The following is an 18,762-nucleotide window of genomic DNA, read 5'->3' as shown; positions in this document are numbered from 1 at the left end:
CATTAAAGTGCTGACCGCAGACAGCCCCCATGTTACAGCTGTTGGGGAAATGGAAATCCCCCCTCACACAATTCACTCATCGTTACCCCAAAATTTGAGATCCAGAATAAAATTTGCGTTCGTGATATTTACGTGGATTAAAAAAACGTAAATAAATATGCGCAAAATGTATTATTTTAAATCTGCTTTTCTTGATGCCTGCTCGGATGACGTGACTTGATGTGACAATTAAATCATAATACAGACCCTTTCCCAGGACACACACCATCCCACCCCCACCCCACCCCCGGCATCATTAGAACCAAGTAGCCCTGATATTAACAACACTCAAATTTCCAATTGTTTTTTCTAATTCTCAGCCTTTCAGAAGAAAGTATTCCCTGGTCACATTTTGTGATTTCGGGTGAGCAGAAAGAAAATGCATTTGAAGAAGAAAGCCATCTGTTCAGTACACCACCTGGTGGGTCAAGTTAGGATGAACATTTACAGTGGCCATCAACTAGGGTTGCCAACTATCTCACTCACAAATAAGGGACAAGGTGACGTCACCGCCCCACACCCCACATGACCTCATCCAGCCAGTGGCCACGTGCTCCCGCTTCACCAATGGCGGCCGCCCGGGCTGGGAGGCGGGTTGCTACGCAACCTCCGTTAGGCGGTGCCCAGGCCTCCGGACCTACACTGTTTGGACCTACACTGTCCGGAGCTACACTGTCCGGGCCTACAGCGTCCGGGCCTACAGTGTCAGGGCCTACACTGTCCGAACCTACACTGTCCGGACCTACAGCGTCCGGGCCTACAGTGTCAGGGCCTACAGCATCTGGGCCCATAGTGCCCCCCGGGCCTAATACGGGACAAGGGCGGTCCCGTACGGGACAAACCAATTTAGCTCAAATACGGGATGTCCCGGCTGATGAGGGACAGTTGGCGACCCTAAGCTCAGGGCAAGTCGTTGATGTCTGCATGTGTCAAAGAACAGCCTATGATCATTTATTGAGCAGGATTAGAACGCGGGCTAGAAATAACACAGACTTTCAAGAGTCACACAAACCAACCTCCGTTCCATTGAGCCCCTTTACACCTCACTCACGCTGCCTCGGCAAGGCCAGCAGCATAATCAAGGACGAGTCGTACCCTGGCCACTCCCTCTTCTCCCCTCTCCCATCAGGCAAAAGGTGTGAAAATGCACTCCTCCAGATTCAAGGACAGCTTCTTCCCAGCTGTTATCAGGCAATTGAATCATCCTACCACAACCAGAGATCAGTGCTGAACTACCATCTACCACAATGGTGACCCTCAGACTATCTTTGATCGAACTTTACTGGTTTTATCTTGCACTAAACATTATTCCCTTTCATGTATCTATCCACTATAAATGGTTTGATTTTAATCATGTATTATCTTTCCACTGACTGGTTAGCACACAACAAAAGCTTTTCACTGTACCTCAGTACACCTGGCAATAAACTAAACTGAAACTGAATCAGAGAGGTGCCAGAGACAATTATTCAAAGAAAACACACAAAGTGCTGGAGTAACTCAGCGGGTCAGGCAGCATCTCTGGAGAACATGGATAGGTGACGTTTCACAGAGTGCTGGAGTAACTCAGCGGGTCAGGCAGCATCTCTGGAGAACATGGATAGGTAACGTTTTGGGTTGGGACCCCACCAATACATGTTCTCCAGTGATGTTGCCTGACCCACTGATTACTCCAACGCTTTTTTTTTTAAGTGTTTTTTTTTTTTGTTAATCGGCATCTGAGGTTCCTTGAGTGTCCACAAATATCCAGAGTAGTTTTGAACTCCAACTGAAATCATTGGAGGGTGGGGGGGGGGGGGGTCTTGGAGGTGTATCAATTCATGAGGGGAATAGATAAGGTGAATGTACAGAGCTTTTTACCCAGAATAGGGGGATCAAGAATCAGAGGACACAAGTTTAAGGTGAGAGGGGAAAGATTTAGTAGGAAGCTGAGGGGCAACTATTTCAGAGGTGATGGGTATATGGAATAAGCTGCCAGAGGAAGTAGTTGAGGTTGGAACAACAACAACATTTGAAAGAAACTTGGTAGGTGTACTATGTTTATTGTACCATGTTTACATATCTGTTGTGCTGCTGCAAGTAAGAATCTCGTTACTCTGTTTTGGAACATATAAAAATAAACCACTCTTGATTCTTACCCTCTCTCTCTCTTGACAGTTACTTGGATAGTTTAGTTTAGTTTAGGGATACAGCGCGGAAACAGGCCCTTCGGCCCACCGGGTCCGCACCAACCAGCAATCCCCGCACACTAACACTATCCTACACCTACTAGGGACAATTTTTACATTTACCAAGTCAATTAACCTACAAACCTGTACGTCTTTGGAGTGTGGGAGGAAACCGAAGATCTCGGAGAAAACCCACGCAGGTCAAGGGGAGAACGTACAAACTCCGTACGGACAGCACCTGTAATCGGGATGGAACCCGGGTCTCCGGCGCTGCATTCGAAACGTATAAATCTTATCGAAACATATAAAATTATTAAGGGGTTGGACACGTTAGAGGCAGGAAACATGTTCCAATGTTGGGGGAGTCCAGAACCAGGAGCCACAGTTTAAAAATAAGGGGTAGGCCATTTAGAACAGAGATGAGGAAAAACTTTTTTAGTCAGAGAGTTGTGAATCTGTGGAATTCTTTGCCTCAGAAGGCAGTGGAGGCCAATTCTCTGAATACATTCAAGAGAGAGCTAGATAGAGCTCTTAAGGATAGCGGAGTCAGGGGGTATGGGGAGAAGGCAGGAACGGGGTACTGATTGAGAATGATCAGCCATGATCACATTGGGTCTCCGGCGCTGCATTCGTTGTAAGGCAGCAACTCTACCGCTGCGCCACCGTGACCGCCCTAGGCGTATAGGAAATGTTTCGAGGGGGCAGGTGAGACTAATATAAATGGGGTGTCTTGGTCGGATTGGGCATGTTGGGCTGAAGGGCCCATTTCCGTGCTGTATGACTGTAATGTGCAGCCTACTATCGCTAGAGTATTGCCGAGACTACACAACTCCCAGTTCAGCTGGCAATTCACATGTGAACAGGGGAACTCAATTGAAAAATTATTTGCACAAGGACAAATACATCTGGTGCTCTGGATTATTCAATTCGTAGCTAATGTAAGCACATCAAGCACAAAAGCATAGGGCTGCAGATGGCCTTATAAATGAACTGGCAAAAAAAAAACAGATGACATTTTTTTAGACTGCAAAATAGCCTAATTGCAAATATTTCCTTTTACATGCTGCAGTCATAGCTTTTGATAGTTTACAGGAGGGTTCGAGATGTTTTGGGTAAATATAACAATGACTTGGAATGGAGAGAGTGTAACATTCCCATTCCCTGTAGCCTTGTCCTGTCCTGATGGCCCCACATGATAATGATGGAGCATTCCAAAGGCAGCAGGCACACCATCTGACTGCGACAACAGCGTGTCGACCAATGTAACAGTGCTGTAATGAAGTCCCAGGTGGAACAGTGAACTGGAAGGAATCTGTATCCGAGTACCCTCTTGCCTTTTCAAAACACATCATTCAGGCCCTACCTAAATTGCACCATTAGGTTGAAGAATTCTCTCCATGCTGCGAACAAGACAAACACATGGCAAAGTAATGCTTAATGTTGCTCATTGTGGCCATTTGCAAACAAATTTGTTTCTGGGCACACAGAACAGCTTTCTGGAGGGCTCTTAAATCATGTCTGTGGAATGTTTTACGTTAGAAACTAATAAGTCTTTAATTTCAATGCATGAAATTGTTGGCTCACTGCTCTGGCCTACATGATTGGCTGAGGCGGCTCGAATCCGACATGGTGGCTTGGACTCCTCTGACCCAGTGACACGATTGCCTGGAATTTGCCTCGATCCAAGGTCTTGATTGGGTTGGACTAGTCTGACCCAGGGTTGGCTGAAGTCTGGAGAAGTGTCTTGACCCAAAACATCACTCATTCCTTCTCTCCACAGATGCTGCCTGACCCGCTGAGTTACTCCAGCACTCTGTGAAACGTCACCTATCCATGTTCTCCACAGATGCTGCCTGACCCGCTGAGTTACTCCAGCACTCTGTGAAACGTCACCTATCCATGTTCTCCACAGATGCTGCCTGACCCGCTGAGTTACTCCAGCACTCTGTGAAACGTCACCTATCCATGTTCTCCACAGATGCTGCCTGACCCGCTGAGTTGCTCCAGCTTTTTGTGTCTATCCAAGGTGGGCTTAGATGTCTTTGATCTAGAGACATGCTTGGCTTGGACTGTTGTGATCCAGGGACATTATTAGCTTGGCACATGGGATCTGTCACGACCAGAAACAAGCCTGGACAGTGAGACTGTGTAAGGGTAGCCGCAGGCCCAGTGAGATGCGGAGAGGAAGCACAGTGGTCCTGGAAGCAGGAGCAGGTAGGATCGCCCCGCCCACTGCAGGCCTCCCATTGTACACATTGCCCACCAGCAGCCCCAGATCAATAATATTTCAGTTGGATCAATGCAGCATCGGCCAGGTGAGTCACTCATTCTTCAACAATGAGATAATGGCAGCCACATCAAACAAAGGACGTGTTAATCAGACATGTTAGCACTTGGACTTCTCTCACACCTTCACTAGAGTAACTTAGTCATACAGCACAGAAACATGCTCTTCCACGCAACTCATCCATGTAGAACAAGATGCCCATTTTAAGCTAGTCACATTTGCCCACGTTTGGCTCATATCCCTCTACGCCTATCATTTCCATGTACCTGTCCAAATGTCTTTTAAATGGTGTTATAGTACCTGCTTCAACTATCGGGTTGCCAAATGTCCCGTATTAGCCGGGACATCTCGTATTTTGGGCTAAATTAGTTTGTCCCGTACGGGACCGCCCTTGTCCCATATTAGTAGGGTTGCCAACTTCCTCACTCCCAAATAAGGGACAAAGATTGACGTCACCGCCCCGCGTCCCACGTGACCTCACCCAGCCAGCGGCCACGTGCTCCCGCTCCACCAATGGCGGCCGCCCGGGCCCCGTACTTGGGAGTGAGGAAGTTGGCAACCCTACTCAACTGCCTCCACTGGCAGCTCGTTCCATATGCCCATCATCCTCCGAGTGAGAAAGTTGCCCCTGTGGTTCCTATTAAATTTTTCCTCTCTCTCACCTTAAACCTATGTCCTTTGGTTCCTGATTCCCCCAACCCCAGGAAAAAAACAGTGCATTCACCGTATCTATTCCCCTCATGATTTTATACACCTCTAGCAGATCACCCCTCAGCCCCCTGAGCACCAAGGAATAAAGTCCTTGCCTGGCCCACCTCTCTCTATAGTCTTGGCAAAATCCTCGTAAATCTTCTCTGTCCTTTACCAGCTTAATGACATGCTTCCTGCAGCAGGGTGGACAAAACTGAACACAACATTAGTAATACTGAGTCTGAAGAAGGGTCTTGACCCGAAATGTCACCCATTCCTTCTCTCCAGAGATGCTGCCTGTCCCGCTGAGTTACTCCAGCATTCTGTGTCTACCTTCCATTAGTAATACTAAGTTAAGCCATCATCTTCTTCCACAACCTTTTAATGAGAGATGCTATTCTCTATATATTGGATACAAAGCCAGATTTAAAAGAATGCTCAAACAGTCTGGGTATGTTCTGGATGCTTCCTGGTACTTTCTAGGTACTTACTCAGCTTGCTGCAAGCCTTTCCAATAATAAGGAAGGTTGGTTACTTTCACCTGTGCTTGCAAAGGAATAAATAAAATTAAAAGTTGCTGACTCAGCAGAGAAACTGTGTCCATTCCTGTGTGGACAATAGTACAATATAACTTGCCTTAAGTGTGTATTTGAGGTTTGTACACTACTTTTCCAAATCAACCTTGACACATTTTTACATTATTTGACTGCCACTGTCATGAAAGGCTCAGAGTTCATTAATAGCCAAAAATAATGTAGAGATGTATATGTCATTTATACTGATTTTTATTGCTAGCTTGGAATTCAAGGCACTTACTAAATAAAGCTTGCTTTCCCAATAAATTCTTTTACAAATTATAAGAGCTCAATAACGATATTTGTGGAGATTTGCATTTGCAGCTGGAGGTCGATTGGAATCATGTACTGTCTTTCCGCTGACTGGTTAGCATGCAACAAAATCTTTTCACTTCAGACGACAGTCAGTCTGAAGAAGGGTCCCGACATGAAATGCCGCCTGTCCACTCCCTCCACAGATGCTGCCTGACCCACTGAGTTCCTCCAGCACTTTGTGTTTTGGTCAGGGATAAGATGAAGTTCAAGAGGGAACAAGGGAAGACTGAAGTAACGTCTGAGAAGATGCAAAACCAAGCCAAGTGAAGGAATCATCAGGGCCAGCTGAACGGAGGGGGTTAATCTTCCCAACAAAAACCTCTGCAAGTGCCCATGGGGTGACACCATTAACTGTTATTAGCAAATAAACATTGTGCAATGTTATTAATGTCACGGAGCAATCTCTGTTCCACGTTTATTTAAGCAGCAATCTCCATTTCACATTTGCTTAAAACTACTGTATTTTCTTCAATCAAAGTCACAGAGTGCTGGAGTAACACAGCGGGTCAGGCAGCATCTCTGGAGAACATGAAGAGGTAACGTTTTGGATATGTTCCAAATCATCACCTATCCATGTTCTCCAGAGATGCTGCCTGACCCGCTGAGTTACACCAGCACTCTGTGAAATGTCACCTATCCATGTCCTCCGGAGATGCTGCCTGACCCACTGAGTTACTCCAGCACCGTGTGTCTATTTTTGCAAACCAGTATCTGGAGTTTTATTCTTTTTATATAAGATCTGCCAGGGATTGTAAAAACGTGCCATCAAGTACTTACTTCATCTCCAGCACCTCCTCCAGCTGCTTTCTCCGCTCTATCCGTAGGTTGGTGAGGTGGGCTTCCCGCTCAGCCAGGGACTGTTGGGTGGAGGCTAGTCGGACCTTGGTGGACTCCAGCTCCTGCCTGGTCCTCTCCAGTGTGGCCATCAGCTCCTCCAGCTGGTGGGCAGAAACACAGCGAGCCATCAAATAATCTGCCAGCCCCACATCCAGAGTCAGTCCTCTGATCAACGCCTAAACCAAAGTCGCCCCGCTCCTTCAGACTTTCGAGATACAACGCAGAAACAGGCCCTTCCGCACCGAGCAGCGATAGACGATAGACAATAGGTGCAGAAGGAGGCCATTCGGCCCTTCGAGCCAGCACCGCCATTCAATGTGATCATGGCTGATCATTCTCAATCAGTACCCCGTTCCTGCCTTCTCCCCATACCCCCTGACTCCGCTATCCTTAAGAGCTCTATCTAGCTCTCTCTTGAATGCATTCAGAGAATTGGCCTCCACTGCCTTCTGAGGCAGAGAATTCCACTGATTCACAACTCTCTGACTGAAAAGGTTTTTCCTCATCTCAGTTCTAAATGGCCTACCCCTTTATTCTTAAACTGTGGCCCCTGGTTCTGGACTCCCCCAACATTGGGAACATGTTTCCTGCCTCTAACGTGTCCAAACCCTTAATAATCTTATACGTTTCGATAAGATCTCCTCTCATTCATCTAAATTCCAGTGTATACGATCACCCCATACACTAGCACTATCCTACACACGAGGGACAATTTACAATCTTTTTGTTACAAAAGCCAATTAACCTACAAACCTGCACATCTTTGGAGTGTGGGGAAAAACCAGAGCACCTGGAAGAAACCCACGCAGTCACGGGCAGAACGTACCAACTCCGTGCACACAACACCTGTAGTCGTGATCAAACTCTGGTCTTTGGCACTGTAAGGCAGCAACTCTCCCGCGGTGCCACCGTGCCACTCCTTGTTGATCTGAATGTTTTGACAGTGTTTAGTGGAGTGGGGCTGGTCTCAACTTGTGTGCAAGGAAGTGAAGCTTTTAATTTTTTTTCCGCTGGGACTCTTCTGTCTATCGAAAATTATCTAACAATATTAGTCAGTAAGAGAACGACAGACCGATCCCTAGTGCTATGATACCACAATGGCATCAGGTCACTTTGATTTCATCCACGTCTGTGTTACTCACCATTCCCTGTCTATCTCTGTTACTTCCCATTGTTCACAGAATATGCCGCTTTTCAAGCAGAATGACATGATTTACCGCTGATTTTCTTTGGTACTATGTGCACCTGTTAACACCTTCATGCTCAAGGTACAATTGCTTGAAGTTAAAAAGCCAGACTGCCCCTCCGTGTTTATATGATATTTGAAAATGTGTTCCTTGCAGTGTGACAGATATCAGCTGGGAGAGACAGATATCAGCTGGGAGAGACAGATATCAGCTGGGAGAGACAGACATCAGTTCAGATCTTTCCAAGTTGAAATTCTCTCATCAGATCATTAAAAAAAAAGAACATTTTACTTCAAAGCAGGGGGGGGGGGGGGGGGGGATATTTTGCAGATGGTGAGGATTCGGAGTTGCAGGTTAGGACTTTGCACTCCAAACTAATTCCCCCCTCATGCCGAACACCAGCATAAATGCATGGATGTAAAGCTGAGCGCAAGATTAATCCCGTGACTGCAGCACTGTTTTAAAACAAACTCTCATCAACATTAACACTCGTGGTAACCCCTTCAAAAGAAACAGATTCCTGTTGCCTTATCAGTCGGATCTTGAATACTTGTGCCAGAGGGAGGCAATTTGCATCAATAATTACTGCACAAAATATTTTGCAGAGTCAGTTTCATTTCTGTTTGTCTCTGTCACATCGACAGAGCATCTATTTTCTATTCATGGGAATTAGGACTATACAAATTTACACAATAAAAATGCTTAAAACTTGCTGATTTTTTTAAAGAATGCACATTAAGCAGTGAGTTATTTGGGTTATTTTATCCGCCAACATAAAGATATCTGTTGAAACATACTGGAAGCATGTTTTACTTTTATCGCTGGCCCATTAGTGTCAAGGAAAACAGGTCCAAAGAGGAGAAGAGATGCACAAAGCGGGAGCAACTCAGCGGGACAGGCAGGCAGCATCTCTGGAGAGAAGGAATGGGTGACGTTTCACAATGCTGGAGTAGCTCAGCGGGACAGGCAGGCAGCATCTCTGGAGAGAAGGAATGGGTGACGTTTCCTCATCCCTGTTCTAAATGGCCTACCCCTTATGCTTAAACTGTGGCCCCTGGTTCTGGACTCCCCCAACATTGGGAACATGTTTCCTGCCTCTAACGTGTCCAACCCCTTAATAATTTTATACGTTTCGATAAGATCCCCTCTCATCCTTCTAAATTCAAGTGTATACAAACCTAGTCACTCCAGTCTTTCAACATATGACAGTCCAGCCATTCCATGAATTAACCTAGTAAACCTACGCTGCACGCCTTCAATAGCAAGAATATCCTTCCTCAAATTTGGAGACCAAAACTGCACACAGTACTCCAGGTGCGGTCTCACTAGGGCCTTGTACACTGCAGAAGGACCTCTTTGCTCCTATACTCAACTCCTCTTGTTATGAAGGCCAACATTCCATTGGCTTTCTTCACTGCCTGCTGTACCTGCATGCTTCCTTTCAGTGACTGATGCACTAGGACACCCAGATCTCATTGTACGTCCCCTTTTCCTAACTTGACACCATTCAAATAATAATCTGCCTTCCTATTCTTACCACCAAAGTGGATAACCTCACACTTATCTACATTAAACTGCATTCTGAAAGGGACCCATTTATCCCCACTCTTTGCTTTCTGTCTGTCAACCAACTTTCTATCCATGTCAGTACCCTACCTCCAATACCATGTGCTCTAATTTTGCCCACCAATCTCCTATGTGGGACCTTGTCGAAGGCTTTCTGATCAGCAGCTAATGTTCTGGGAGGTGAAATTGCTTTAGCAAAGAAACAAACTATTTGCATTCATGTGGAATCTTTGGAAATACAAATGCCCTAACCTGTTTGCAAAGGCAACAACTGTTGGATGTAGAGCTGGGACAAGGTTCAGAGTGGAAGGAGGCGTGGGAGGCAGCTTTTATCATGGGCAAGTGTTGCAGATGGGGTTGGCAACTATCTCACTCCCAAATACGGGACAAGGTGATGTCACCGCCCCGCGCCCCACGTGGCCTCACCCAGCCAGCGGCCACGTGCTCCCGCTACACCAATGGCGGGACCGCCCTTGTCCCATATTAGGCTCGCGGCCGGGAGGCGGGTTGCTACGCAACCTCAGTTAGGCTGGACCGCTGTCGGCCAGGACAGTGTAGGCTTACGGGTTCGCCTGACGGAGGTTGCGTAGCAACCCGCCTCCCGGCCCGCGGGCCTAATACGGGCAAGGGCAGTCCGGTACGGGACAAACCAACTTAGCCCACAATACGGGATGTCCCGGCTAATACGGGACAGTTGGCAACCCTGTGTGGGAGGCAGCTTTAGTGGTGGGCAAGTGTTGCAGAGTACAACGTCCACAAATGCTGAGTGCTTTACCAGCAGGTGGAGCTGGGGATGGAAAGTCCTCAGACGTCAGCCAGAGTCCAAGGCTGGCCACAGACTGACTGAGCACAGGGACGCGAGGGCCAAACCAATATACAACCAAGCCCTGTTACTCTCCGCTAAGGCTGATTCAAAGACATCACATTCCCACCGTACACTCATACAATGCGCTGAAAATCTCAGTGACGGCAACACAACTAACAACTTTAAGATGCTCTCTGGGGAATGACAAATTTACAGACTCACAAAAAAACTTCAGCAGAAAATAGTCCCAAGTCAGATACAGTAATGCAATTTAACACTTCACAACAAAATCAAAACCTCAAAATAACTGCCTACTGCGTGTGTGTGTGTGTGTGTGTGTGTGTGTGTGTGTGTGTGTGTGTGTGTGTGTGTGTGTGTGTGTGTGTGTGTGTGTGTGTGTGTGTGTGTGTGTGTGTGTGTGTGTGTGTGTGCCTCTGTATGTTTGTGTGTCTGTGCACGACTGTCTATGTCTGTGTGTCCGTGTGTGTGTGTGTGAATGTGCCTCTGTGCCTGTATGTGTGTGTGTGTCTGTTTCTGTGTGTGTGTGTCTGTGTGTCTGTGTGTGTGTTTGTATGTCTGTGTGTGTGTGCATGTGAGTGTGTGTGTCTCCGTGTGTGTGTCTGTATGTGCACGTGTGTGTGTGTGCATGTCTGTGTGTGTGTGTGTCTGTTTGTGAGTGTATCTGTGTGTGTATGTGTATATGTGTATGTGTGTGTGTGCGTGTGTGTGTGTGTGTGTGTGTATGAGTGTGTCTGTGTGTGTCTGTGTGCATGTGTGTGTGTGTGTGTGTGTGTGTGTGTGTGTGTGTGTGTGTGTGTGTGTGTGTGTGTGTGTGTGTGTGTGTGTGTGTGTGTGTGTCTGTGTTGACATTTCCATTCTTATCTCTACTCTGAGCAGCAATGTGGAGTGTAGCTGTATCTCTACTCTGAGTGCAATGTGGAGTGGAGCCGTATCCACTGGTAATTCCATTCAACCTAATGGAACCACAAAAAAAAGACAAGTACTTTAACTAATTCAACCATATAAATCTGATAACTGCCCAAGAAAACACACGTCTGTTTTAAGCAGGGTATCAAAGAAAGCCCATGTACTTAGTGTGTGTCCAGTCCAAGAGTTTACAACGTTTAGTGCAAGTTTGGTGATTCTAAATGCCCATTTGTATGGTATTTTAACCCGGTCAATAAAAGAGATTATCTGGAGCTGTTTGGTGATGCGCAGATGTTTATGTGAGACTGTGACTGGAATTACCAATTCAAAGAATTTCCCGGAGAAGTTTGCACAGTAACAAACGGCACAGATTTATCACCGACATGTCTTTCAATATTGTGTGTAAATACTTCATAAGGAAGATTAATAAAGGAGACGAGTGAGCGTTTGCCTGTGATATCTTGGCTCCATGATGCCCCTTGCCTTATCAGTCGAGAGCAACCACAGATTTTCCTTTCTTTTAGTGAAAATTAAAGTTTACGCACAGTGCTCTCAGAACTGTAAAATTGTCACGGGAAAGATAAGCTGCGTTTTTGATGCTTAAAGGGACTAAGTATCAGATCTGTGTGAAGCAACTCATTCTTTGAAACAAAGGAATGTGAGTGTGAGTGTCAGAGCACAGAGCTGGACTGTGCACCGGGCAATTTACAGCGTTGTCAATCCCATCACTCTGCACTATGTCAGTAACAGTAAGTGCAGATCTAAGCAAGGGGCGCAACAACATCTTTCAATTTAGACACCACGGGCAGTTTTCAGCTCTTCTGCAAGGGACCCAGAGCAGAGAGGAACTAACAAAATTAATTAATTGATTGATCAAGAAAAAAGGGGTTTCATTGAAGGGCAACTTTGCAGCTGCACGGTTTAAACTTTATGTTCGCAGTAAATGTTGTGCGGCGGGAGCTGTCATTTGTTATTAAATGAAAGACACCTGGATTTTGCCACATACAGAGGAGTACAGCAAGAGGAAATGCGTTTTGCTTGTGATGGTGTCATGCTTCCAGAATGCACGCACCAGCTGCCCCGGCAGAACCCCAGCCCCCGGCCAAAGCATCCATCAACACCTGTGTGTGAGATGCCTGTACGCTGGTGAATTGCAGGCTCATTACCCCTCCTCCCTGAACTCCCCTTCCATCACGTACTGAGGATGGCAAACTGCAACGTTCATGGTGCTTCAAAACAGCTCATTCAAAGCAGGAAAAGGACAGAGTGCTGGAGTAACTCAGCGGGTCAGGCAGCATCTCTGGAGAACATGGATAGGTGACGTTTCACAGAGTGCTGGAGTAACTCAGCGGGTCAGGCAGCATCTGTGGAGAAAATGGATAGGTGACGTTTCACAGAGTGCTGGAGTAACTCAGCGGGTCAGGCAGCATCTCTGGAGAACATGGATAGGTGATGTTTCACAGAGTGCTGGAGTAATTCAGCGGGTCAGGCAGCATCTCTGGAGGACATGGATAGGCAACGTTCTAGGACAATCAGGATTCATGTTCCCTAGAGATACCGCCTGACCCGCAGAGTTACTCCAACACTTTGTGTCTATCTTCGGTGTAAACCAGCATCTTCAAACGTATAGGAAGGAACTGCAGATGCTGGTTTACACCGAAGATGTACACAAAATGCTGGAGTAACTCAGTGGAACAGGCAGCATCTCTGGAGAGAAGGCATGGGTGACGTTTTGGGTCGAGACTCGTCTTCAGACCTTGGCCTGAAGAAGGGTCTCGACTCGAAACGTCACCCATTCCTTCTCTCGCGAGATGCTGCTTGACCCGCTGAGTTACTCCAGCATTTTGTGTCTACCTTCGATTTTAACTAGCATCGGCAGTTTTTTTTCCGAGAGATTATTTGTGTTTCCTAATGGATCAGAAGACTAGAGTGTTCTCCCCTCCCTTGTAACTCAATCTGTCTTAATTCATCCCCATTGCGGACATTGGACTTTGTCTGTGGAACTGATGCGCTACAATGCTGAGAACTATATTCTGCACTCTGTATCTTCCCCTTTGCTCTACCTATTGGACTTGAGTTTGACCTGATTGTATCCATGTGTGGTATATCTGATGTGTTCGGATAGCATGCAATACAAAGCTTTTCACTGTACCCTCGCTCGGTACACGTGACTATAATAATAAACCTAAACCTAATCAACCCTTGAATATTGTTGCATCTGGACTTCAATCCAATGTTCAAAATCGTCCTGCCCCTAATGCCAATGGAAATGTAAGCTCTGATTTGGAAATGCTCTCCAGAAACTAAAGGGTCTGGTCTTTGTCTTACAGCAGTGTGTAAGAACTACCTAACTCCTTCTACGTGTGCCCATGCCCCTTCAATGTAGGTCATGAGTAAAAATATCCTTCCTAGCAGATACCGTTTCAAATCCAACACAACTCAAAAGTCTAACAAAAATATCAGTAACATGCATCGTCTAAGTAAGTCATGCATTGTCTTTCTGCTGACTGGTGAGCACGCGACAAAAGCTTCTCACTGTACCTCGGTACACGTGACAATAAACTCAACTGAAACTAAACTGAAAGGCATGTAGGCTTACGATTAGCAATTGTGAAATCAATATATCTCTTTGCTTTGAGCTCAGTAATGTACAGATGTTTAGATTGGTTTTGATTAGAGATGCCGCATGAAAACAGTCGCTTTGGCCCACCGATCACCCGTTCACACTAGTTCTATGTTATCCCACTTTCTCATCCACTCCCTGCACACTAGGGGCAATTTGCAAAGGCTAATCAACCTACAAACACACTCGTCTTTGTTCCGAAAGACAATTGAATAACTAAAATTATTAATTGAAGTGGTCGTTGAAGGTCATGTTGAAGAGCTTCATGTCAACAGAATGAGGTAAGGATGAAATAGAGAAGGAGGTCAAGATATCTGGAGAAATCAAGAAATTGGTTAGTTTGTTAGTTTTTAGAGAGGCACAGGAGTTCAAGAAACCTTCCCTGTGGAAGAAAGAAAGCAAGTTTAAGAGTTAGACAGAAGATGTACCTGGAAATTGCAATCAGATTCAAAGTCAGAGGTGACCTGGAGAAGACATGTTTTCCATTAGCGTAGGTTAGATTGGGATCAGGAATGCACCATTACATAGAATGATTATGCTGTTGCACTTTATAAAAATAACAGTAGCTTGCATGCAAAATAAAAATAAAATTTAAGGAAATTTGATTGCTAAGCACCATTTCAGTAGCATAACAGCAAGGTACAATTAACACAACTTTAAAAAAAATGATCAATTGTTTTCTCTGAAAGTTTCCTGATTCACCCGGACTGTGCATACTGTGGACGTTCAGATAAGAAATACATTACTGCATTTTAGCCATTTGAGTACACAGCTTAAATCTATTAATCCAAACGTGAACGAGATTTGCAATATTTATCATTCTAAAGTTCTAGGAACTGCTACTATATGTAGAACGCCGAACTAACACGTTATACTTCATATTGTTTGCATGACTGAGATATCTCATTCGAGAAATCAAATATGTGCATTTTTAATTGCGGTACTCAAATAGTTAAAATTAAGCTTTCACAATGGAGTAAGTAGCTGAAAAAGAAGGACTGAAAGAAGGGCAGATGAATGTAGTGGCTACGGTTACAACCAGGAGAAAGTTTAATTCTATATTTGCCCGGCTCCATACTGATAATTACACAGAGGCCCAGCTGAAAGGTGCAGAGAATGAAAAGTGCAGGACATGAAAGAACTTTTAGTAATAGGCTTGTGTCAGGGAACAGTCACTGGGTTTATGATGGATGGCTGTGAAGGAATGGATCTCATAGCAACACCAGTGGCCTACGCCTCTGTGGCTCCGAGTTCAGATGTAACAATGGGGGACCCACTGAAACCATAACAAACACCTCCATGATCAGCATGGGAAGAATGGGAAGGGGTTGCTTTGTCACAGTTTTAAAACACAAGCGTTATCTGGCTGACTAACCATTTTAGTGGACAATTAAATTAAATCTTTCAATGCAGGATTCAACTGAAGATAGACGTAAGTGACACTTTCGTGCGTGTGAAAGGATTGTGTGTTTGGCCAGTGGAATATGCACTCTCTCATACCAGATTTGGCCATCTTTATGACAGATTGCTCTCAACTAAACACTATTAAGCCAATTTACTGCCTCTAAATCTTACCCAGCAAGTTGACATGACTTTAGAACAGAGTTAAAGGCAACTCAAGGAAAGAAAGAAAGAAATAAATGACTCTTTTATAAAAAGGAAAATTAGCCCTGCACATTTAATGCTGTCTTTGCCATTACAAATTAAGACTCATGGCTTATAAACTTTTCAAGTTGCATTACAAAGAGGTCGGCAAATCTTTCTGAATGAGTGGGTCTCACATTTCATCACTCACTCACAGAACATTTCATGTTTAATAAAGTGCCACTTTTGTTTATCTTCAGATTAATCCTGAAGAGGTCATTAAAGTTTGCAGTATAATTTGCGTAAAATTAGCTGCAAGTTATTCGGAACATTCAACAAGATGAGCTATTTTTTTTAACTTGTTGCTGGCAAAGGGTAGAAGGCAAACAACCTTTGTCCAGGCAGCTTGTATTTCAACTGTTCAACCCTTCCTCAGAGATGAAAGATGCTACAGATTTTGAAAACTAAAGTTATTTTCTAAAAAGCAAAAGTCACACAATGGATGGGAAGGTTTGTGGTTCAAAATCGGAAACCCATTGAATGTCCCCTGACTTTATGCCATTGAGAGGAAAGAGTAAAGGCAAGTTCTCTCATGCAAACCTGCTTCTCTGAAGAGGATCTAGAAGCCTCTTCCTTGGCAAGAACCACTTCTCTCTCCGTGTTAATCTGCACGCTTTCACGCAGAGCGTCTTCCAGATCTTCAATCCTTTCATCTTTCTTTTGCACTGATTCCTGAGAAAAAGCAGTAAAACTAGGAATATTATTTCAAGAGGCAATGGTGAGTGTTTCTGCTAAGATGTTTCCGGGTGCCACCATCCTCAGCGATTAAAATTAAAACAGAATCAAATCTGAAATTATAAAAATTAGAGGTGAAAAATTGCATAAATCATGAGATGGAGAAACACTAATGGAAACATGACACTAATCTATAGTCCTGCCCTGTTCCAAATGTTTAACATTTTACCATCCACTATAGATGTAAGATGAGTGAAAAGGTAAACCTTTAATTAAGAGACAGACAATTCGGTCCAATGTTCTGGAATTATTGGTATAGAGGCCAGACATTGACAAATTGTGTGCACAGGACGAAAGTTAATCAAGTCATGAAATGGTATGGATCTGCGGCTTCTAATTTCTGAAAATGGTCCTTTTCACAACTATAAGTGAAAACAAAACAAAAACAAATAAAAGATACATAAGCTGTTGTTGGAGCTGTGTAGTTCACAGAGGGACACTGTACTGGTGATCCAACATACAAATTGGACTTGACAGCACGGTAGCAATTTAATTCATTAAAATCAACAGCAAATGTGTTACCCACCCCAGGACTGAAGGGGCAATTTTAAACCCACATGTGGAACTTGACAATGGTGCTATTTTCAGAGTTTTGTAGCACATTGGAGAAAAAAAAAATAAGCTTTTTGAGAAATTGCCTTCAAATGAGATTTAAGTGCAGTCTGAAACAGAACAAAAAAGGAATAATGTATTATATACCGAGCATTTGCAAGTATTGTAATTGGTAAGCAAGTGCGCAAAAAAGGGTTTCTAAGTAAACTTAGATTATTTGATCAAAAACGAGTAACTTATAAGCATCAACCCTTCAAAGTAACTAATTCCACAATAACTAAGTTATCTGAAAAGGAATGGTTCAGCTTTTGGAGAATAGAGCATTTTTAAAACCTCCTTATGATAAAATATAATATTCAAATTTGATAGTCAAATTATCCATAAACTCCTTTTGAAAATGCATAAATATAAAATGCTTTACTGTTTGCCGATCAACCGTCCAAAGTATGTAGTGTAGAACAAAGTGATTTGACCGCCGTTTTTATGCCAATTCCTGATTTGAGAAATTCCAAACATATTTGTTCTGCTTTAATCCACGTGGGCACACATTCCTCCACTTTTTTCCATTAATATCATTGTTTAATCTCACAATGAGAGCTTTAAACTGATAACCTTCCTTCAATTAATCCACAAATATATGCATTAGCGTAATTCAGTTATGTTAGGAAATCAATTGGGTTCGTTTAAAAAAAGTTCTGTTAAATTTCTCTATTGTAAGGAAATCAATTATTACTCTATATTCTTCAATCTGGCATTAATTTGGTTAATTATACGCAATACATTTGCTTAAATAGGGTGTCAAAAATGGACACGAGAACCTAACTGATGCCTTTGAACATAGGATCTTGAACAGTACAGCACAGGAATGGGCCCTTCAGCCCACAATGTTTGTGCCGAACACGAAGCCTAGCTGAGCCGATCTCTTCTGCCTGCATGTGATCTATATCCCTCTATTCCCTGCATTTCCGTGTGCCTATCCATAAGCCTCTTAAAAGCTTTGCATCGAATTGATCATTATTTCTTTACGCTTGTACTTTCATCTCTCTAACATGATAACATTAATTAGTATTTGCCCTTGAGATGCCTTTTACCTGCCACAAGCTGATGGGAACTACATATTTGAATCTCGAGGTTCCCGTTCATTCACATCCTTTAGCATCTTTGTGAACAGATTCTTACGTGCCAAACATGATGCCGACTTAAACCTGTCTAAAAGTCTCTTAAATACCAGTATTGTATCTGCCTTCACCACCCCTGGCAGCACGTCCCAGGCAAGCACTGCCCTCTGTACAAAAAACGAGCCCGTTACATCTCCTTTAAACTTTGCCCCTCTCACCTTAAAGCTACGCCCTCTGGCCTTTGTCATTCCCACCCCGAGAAAAAAAGGTTCTAATTATATATCCTATCTATGCCTCTCGTCATTTTAGGTACGTCTACCAGGTCTCCCCTCAACCTCCAATGTTCCAGAAAAAAACCTCTCCTTGGAGCTGCAGATAGACACAAACTGCTGGAGTAACTCAGTGGGACAAGCAGCATTTCTGGAGAGAAGGAATTGGTGATGTTTCGGGTCAACACCCTTCTACAGAGAGCTAATTAAAGATCTAATTCTCCTTAGAGCTCACCCATACAGTATACCTCTTCTGCACCCTCTCCAAAGTCTCCACATCCTTCCTACAATGAGGCGACCAAAATTGCACACATTCTCCTTTTACCTTTCCTAAATCAAACTTCTGAGCTGTGTTGTCTTTTTTCAATTAACCATTAATTAAATTAAACTGGTCAGGTCTTTCCAATGTTTTCCCAAACTCTTTT

General features: G+C 44.2%; 1 protein-coding gene across 12 annotated transcripts in view; it reads right to left on the bottom strand.

Annotated features, from left to right (window-relative positions):
• Window positions 1-18,762, bottom strand: part of LOC144601969 (ERC protein 2) — a 552,614-nt gene that overhangs the window by 223,646 nt on the left and 310,206 nt on the right. For 9 of the 12 annotated variants that reach the window (XM_078414628.1, XM_078414617.1, XM_078414620.1 and 6 more), the window contains 2 exons: window positions 16,204-16,335; window positions 6,852-7,012 (listed from right to left, as the gene is read on the bottom strand). In XM_078414628.1, coding sequence (XP_078270754.1) covers window positions 6,852-7,012; window positions 16,204-16,335 — 293 coding nt within the window. The remainder of the gene's footprint in view (window positions 1-6,851; window positions 7,013-16,203; window positions 16,336-18,762) is intronic. The other 3 variants (XM_078414626.1, XM_078414629.1, XM_078414627.1) reach the window with 1 other exon arrangement.

The sequence above is a fragment of the Rhinoraja longicauda genome, chromosome 17 (assembly GCF_053455715.1).
Source record: "Rhinoraja longicauda isolate Sanriku21f chromosome 17, sRhiLon1.1, whole genome shotgun sequence".
Classification (NCBI taxonomy): domain Eukaryota; kingdom Metazoa; phylum Chordata; class Chondrichthyes; order Rajiformes; family Arhynchobatidae; genus Rhinoraja; species Rhinoraja longicauda.
This window is presented reverse-complemented; position numbering and strand designations above follow the sequence as displayed.